At 38.0% G+C, this 6,122-nt stretch overlaps 1 protein-coding gene across 2 annotated transcripts in view; it reads right to left on the bottom strand.

Annotated features, from left to right (window-relative positions):
- Window positions 1–595: 595 nt before the first annotated feature.
- BBS2 (Bardet-Biedl syndrome 2) overlaps window positions 596–6,122 on the bottom strand; it is a 26,316-nt gene continuing 20,789 nt past the window's right edge. Inside the window, exons 15-17 of one of the 2 annotated variants that reach the window (XM_004371569.2) lie at window positions 5,675–5,787; window positions 3,009–3,157; window positions 1,892–2,312 (exon numbers count right to left, since the gene is read on the bottom strand). In XM_004371569.2, the coding sequence (XP_004371626.1) occupies window positions 2,206–2,312; window positions 3,009–3,157; window positions 5,675–5,787 (369 nt within the window). In that variant the 3' untranslated portion in view covers window positions 1,892–2,205. Of the gene's footprint in view, window positions 2,313–3,008; window positions 3,158–5,674; window positions 5,788–6,122 lie in introns of both variants that reach the window. The other variant, XR_002823205.1, reaches the window with a different exon arrangement.

Below are 6,122 nucleotides of genomic sequence, written 5' to 3'. Positions count from 1 at the left end.
GAATTTCTAGGCGGGGGTGGGGGGGTAATTTTTTTTAAGAGCACAGTCTCAAACTGACTAAAAAGCTTTCTCCCAGATACTAGAATCCTCACGATCAGCTTTTAAATGAAGGCTGAGTATTGACTTAAAGACACAGTAGAATTCAGCAATGAGATAGAGCTTAGCTGTATCTTCTAGAAGACACTCAGATTCCATCACTATAGAAAAATATGGCAATGAAATACAGAACTGGTAAACTCATTTCTCAATGTGTAAAGTTTTTCTCATTCCTATGCTGAACATGGTGACCTATTCTCTAATTAGTAACTGAGGAAAGGGGTGGGGGAAAGGTAGTTGAAGGTTTTGTGAAGTTTCATCTCATCCAGACTTTACTTACTTGGGAGTAGTCTAGAGTAGCAGAAAGGGCCATAACTACTTGTTTTCCAACCTACACACTACCACTTACCAAGTGGGACCTTGCACAAGATATTTGCCTCTGAGCTCAGAGGCATCATCTATGAAATAGATACTAATATCGAGAGGATGAAATTAACATGTAACTTATAAATCAACAATTTAAAGATATCTTGCTTCAGGTGAACATCTTCAAGTCTTGCCATAAATATTTTTAGGCCTAAGAAAGAAGTTTTGGCTAAAGACCAGCAAGAATGACCTTTGATGAGATGATTAGGGTCCCTAAAAATGAATGGTGCCATACATTTTAAAACTAGCAGCAACTGGAGATTTTAACTTCCAAAGGTATAGTGTAGACTGGTTAAAACAGAAGACTCAACAGTGGGAGTCGAGCCCTGCCAAGTAGTTAATCTCTGCACCTCAGTTTCTTTATCTCAGAAGCAGATGTAATGATACTTTACAACTTTGGGCATCACGGAAAATTATACAGTAAAGGTGGATGTCTATTCAGCTTATAGACTGAAAATGCATAACAAAGGTACTACAGTGCATCTTCTTGTAAAAATTGGGACTCCATAAAGCTCATGTTTCAGAAATAAAGGAGGGTAACCCTACCTGGCCAAAAGGAGGAGACTAGTACGATTAATTTACGCTAACTTAAGGGGCAAAGTCAGCCCTTCCCACTCACCCCAACTGCTTACAAATGCTATTAAGATGTGGAAACTGACTAATGTCTTAGTCATTAAACCTGTCCTGAAATCTCCCTTCAGGTAGATTTTAACTCCTTGGGAAGGGACTACCAGCTGTTGACACAAATGTGAGCTTTCTCCTCTTAGGCACACAGCTGGATTACATTTCCTGGCCTCTGTTGCAGTAAGGTGCAGCCATGTTAGCCAATGGAATTTGAGTGGAGATGTGCTATTTCCAGGCTTTTAAAGATGTTTCTTCCCTGCTCTCTTTTCTTTTTCTACTGGCTAGATGTAAACGACCACAAAGCCCTAAGACACTCTTCTCAGATAGGGTTTCCAGTGAGAATTACGCCCTAATGCCCTAACAGCCATTGTATGCAACAAATGTGAAAATCATTTTCTTTAGGCTTATTAGAAATAAAAGAACCCAGTTGAGAATGATTGCCCTAGGAGAGGATGCAACTACATGATTAAAGGAACGTGGGTCCCTGATTAACTATGAAGGAATCCTCACATAAACTAGAAATAAACGAGTCATGAATTTGGAGGTCTATTTGTTACAGCAGCTAGTATTACCCCAACTAATAGATCACCCTAAACTGACTCCTTTGATACAAATTTGTTGCTTACACTCAACTTCCGGTGATTAAAAAGAATGCAGAGAAATTGATTATCCATGCTTTTTTCTCCACAAAATACAAATGGTTTATGCAATTCTGATATAGTAGGGAATTTTATCATCAGTCAACACAAAGTTAGACACCTTTAAATTTTAATGAAAAAGTAGATAATCTATTTTAAAATTACAATTTCAAGTATAAAAAGATGTATCTATACACTGACTTTACATACATAAAGAAAACTTGGACTTTGAAGCCCTAAAGCTTCAAAGATCTTTGCCCTCCTCCATACGAGCCTAGTATTCTGCAATGGGCCTGCTGATTTAAAAATACAAAGTGAAGACCTTTTTCAGGGGCAATGCTTTGTCTTTCATTTGTACAACTCACCAAGGTTGTTTGACTCTCAGCACCCTGGGCTCACCAGGATGTGGTCCAAAGCAAACCAACCTAGATTTTTAGGAAAAAACAGGTTCCAGGGACTTCAGTTCCTCTCCTGTCCTCTCCTATGAAGACGCTGTCCCAACTCGCATGATTCTAAACAACGTGTTGATGTTGTTGCTTCGAATTGCATCCCGACAAGCAGAGATCACCTGGTTCTTCGGTTTTCCAACTGCATGAGAGAAACATCAATTACTGTGATCCAAAAGATGAAAAGTAAAATTATAAATCAGAGGCCAGTTTTAAAACAATATAAAACTGGGGTAAAAAGAGCTATGTGATACGCAAATCTAACTAATTTATCTTAACTCCCTGAAAAAGATAAGGAATTTATCAAGCCAAACTGACAGACCATCTCAAACCTAGAGACTAGAAGTCAGTGTAACAGAAAAGGAACAAAATTCATATCCACTAGCAAAGATAATTTCTAAATGGTCAGAAGCAGCATGGACCCAAAACAGCAGAATTCAGGTATAACTTCTAGCTATAGTTCTCCATCCTTTGGGTTTATCCTATTCTTTTTCTAAACTTTTAGGTGGGATGCTCAACTCATCAATTTCCAGTTCTCTCTCTTCCTAATAGGAGCCTTCACGGCCATACCTTTCCTCCTGGGTATATGTCACTAGGTTTTTCCTGAGAGGATGCAGCAAGATCTATGAAAAGGGGATGGAGGTTTTCTTTCCCTCTGAAGCCTGGAGACGGACTAAAACCAAACTGGAGGCTCAATGACTGAACTCAAGTGGCAGGTGCCAGCATGAATGGAAAAGGTTTGCTACTCTCGGCCCCAACATGAACTCCTGAATACTACCACCATCTTCAACGATTCTCACCAAAAAATCCCCAAGAGTTGTGCTATGAAAAGACTTACCACGCAGACGGCCTGCTCTTTGAATCGCTTGATTTACTGCTTTTAGGTTTCCCAATAGCTCTGTGTGATTGTTACAGCGAATTTTATATCCATTTAGCAAATCCTTATTAAGGTCATATAGTTCCATATAGCGATTCTTCATCGTTTTCCTGTGTAACCCAATAGAAATATAACATTATTCTACCTCAGTATGGCAGACTTAAATGGAAAAATCTGCAAACATGTTAGACATATAAAGAAGACACCATTTTTAGCTATTTTCATTAAAACAGGGTAACTGTTAAAGTTTTTACTTTGAAAACATTGTGACGATTTCCTCAAAATATTTTATTTCTTCCACGTAAAAGGAAAAGAAGTGGCCTTCATTGGTTACTGGTCCATGGTTTGTTTGGATTCAGGAACTAAGAATGATCAAGTACCCACTGTCCCCCGCCACTGGGTAGGGGGAAGTGAGCAAGGTGATCAGCCATCCTCCAAGTTCCAGATTATTATTTATTTGATGAAAGAGACTTATGCTTAACAAAATATTTTTACACAACTAACAGATTCAGCTTTATATTTTATCGAGGTTTTAAAAACAAAGGTATAAAATTAACACAATGAGATATTACTGTAAAACGATTAAAATTTAAAAACTGATAATACCAAATGCTGACAAGGATGCGGAGCAACTACAACTCTCATACATCACTGATGGGAATGCAGAAGGGCACAGCCATTCTGGAAAACGGTTTGGCACATACACTTACTATATGACCCATTACAAGGTATTTTTCCAAGAGAAATGAAAACATATGTCCACCAAAAACCAGTATGTGAATGCATATAGCAGCTTTATTCACAATCACCAAAGTCTGGATACAATCCAAATATCCATCAAACACTGAATGTTTAAATAAATTATGGCACATCCATACAATGGAATACCACTCAGCAATGAGAGGAACGGATTACTGATTGATGCAACAGCACTGATGAAACTCAAAGGCAAGCAAAACAAGCCAGACTCAAAAGCCTATATATTGTATGATTCCATTTATATGACATTTTGAAAAAGGTAAAACTATAGGGAGAGAAATCAGATCGATGGGTGCCAAGGACTGAGGGTGAAAGGCAGGCACTGACCGCAAAGGGAAACAAGGGTGACAGAAACGTTCTATATCTTGATTGTGGTGTGGTAGTGGCAGCTCGATTGTCTAAGTTTCTCAAAATTCACAAAACTGTGTATTTTAAAAGGGTGTATTTGCTGCATGTTTATATAAGTATCAATTAACTTGACTTAAAAAATAAAAACAAATACATATATCTGAGAGCCTCAAGTAATTCAGGCAGGAAAGAAGGAATTTAGAGATTGGTGGTCACTTTCCTTCAGTTTTGCACAGACTTAAATACTGAGAGCAAACAACATCTTTTTGACAGTTAAGAAAAAAGCCAGAGAAAGTAAATGAACAAGAGCGAGCCCTAACGCTGGCCCAAAAAAGCAAAACTCTTATGTACCTCAGAGAAAATAATTGGAAGCAAGTGAATTGGAAAATAAGAGGTAAAATTATCTCAACTTACAGATGATATATCTGTAAAAAGTAAACAATAAGATAATTTCGGAAAGTAGCGGATGATAAAATCAACATACAAAAATCAGTAGTGTTCATACAGACTAACGGAAAACCACTGAGAAGATATTATGTGGAAGAAAGGGCCTATTTACAATTGCAAAAAAGAAAATACCTAGGCTTAAACTTAACAAGAAATGTCCAAAACCTACCTGAAGAAAACCATTAAACATTCCTGAAAGACACAAAACATGACTAGAATAAATATAAAGACATGCCATGTTCTTGGAAAGGAAGACCCAACATCATAACATGAACCTCAACCATCACTGGTTAACTATTTTACTGAATTCGCCTTAGTACACTTTATTGCCAAGATGAATTTTATATCCAAGCAAACTACAAGCTAGACTTGCACATATTTGCCTTTAACTCTTATGTTGTAAAATACATTCATAAAAATTCATAGAACAAATCTTGGGTAACCAGGTGAAGAAACAGGACATTGCCAGGATCCCAGAAGTTTCCCCATATGTCCTTTCTGAATACAGTCCCACTGCCCCTAAGAGAAAACAGGATTTTAAATGATAATCTTTTCCCTGTTTTTCTTTATACTGTCATCATCTCTTTGTGCTGCCCAAACTATGTTAATGTTTTCAAAGTATGTAAATGAAAGCATTTTGTACATATCGAGTCTCATTTCTTTCAATCTCCACTGTGTTTGCAAAATTTATTCACGTTGTTATGTGTCACTGAGGTTCATTCATTCTCATTGCTATGTAGTATTCAATTGTTTGAATATGTCACAACTGATCCATTATACTGTTGTTGCAAGTTTGGATTGTTTCCACTTTGGAGTTTTTATGAACAATGCTTTTATGAACATTATTTTCCAAGTATCCTAGCTTGTATGTGCACAAGTTTCTCTAGGCTACAAAACTGGAAGTGGATTGCTGGGTCATAAGGTATGAAGATTTTCATATTACTGATAATGTCACGCTGTTTTCCAAAGTCATCAGACCAACTTACACTCGTACTAGTGTCTGCGAGTTGCTGCTATTCCACACTGCTCACGTTTTTAACCTTGCACCCATCCTAGCCATGGTAAATACTCACATATCCCTCATCAGACGAGCATCCTCAGCTCGGACCAGCAAACTTCGGATCAGATTAGAGTTATCAGCCATGTCAGCACTGAGCTTCTGATGCACTGAATGATATTCATCCACCTGGAGACCATGAACAGTCAGGAACTAAGACGGCCTCAGACACTTCTTGGAGACTAGGCAAACTGAGAAGGTGCTATCTACCAGGTACTGAGGAGGCCCTTTTCTGCCCCCTGTTCACTCCCACCCTCTTACTAACTCCCATTATTTCATCTCCTCCTAACAAAATAGTCCATGCTGCCTCCAGTACTCAGGATGACACTCCATTTGGATTCTTCCCATGTCTTAGCATAGGGGACCCTAGCAACACAAACATTAACATTTTAGGGATTTGAAGTGGGAATGCTGTTACAATTTGGGGCCAATCATAATCCTCCTCCTTTTGCTTTTTTTTTTTA

The sequence above is a fragment of the Trichechus manatus genome, unplaced genomic scaffold (genome assembly GCF_000243295.1).
Source record: "Trichechus manatus latirostris isolate Lorelei unplaced genomic scaffold, TriManLat1.0 scaffold00014, whole genome shotgun sequence".
NCBI classification, from domain to species: domain Eukaryota; kingdom Metazoa; phylum Chordata; class Mammalia; order Sirenia; family Trichechidae; genus Trichechus; species Trichechus manatus.
This window is presented reverse-complemented; position numbering and strand designations above follow the sequence as displayed.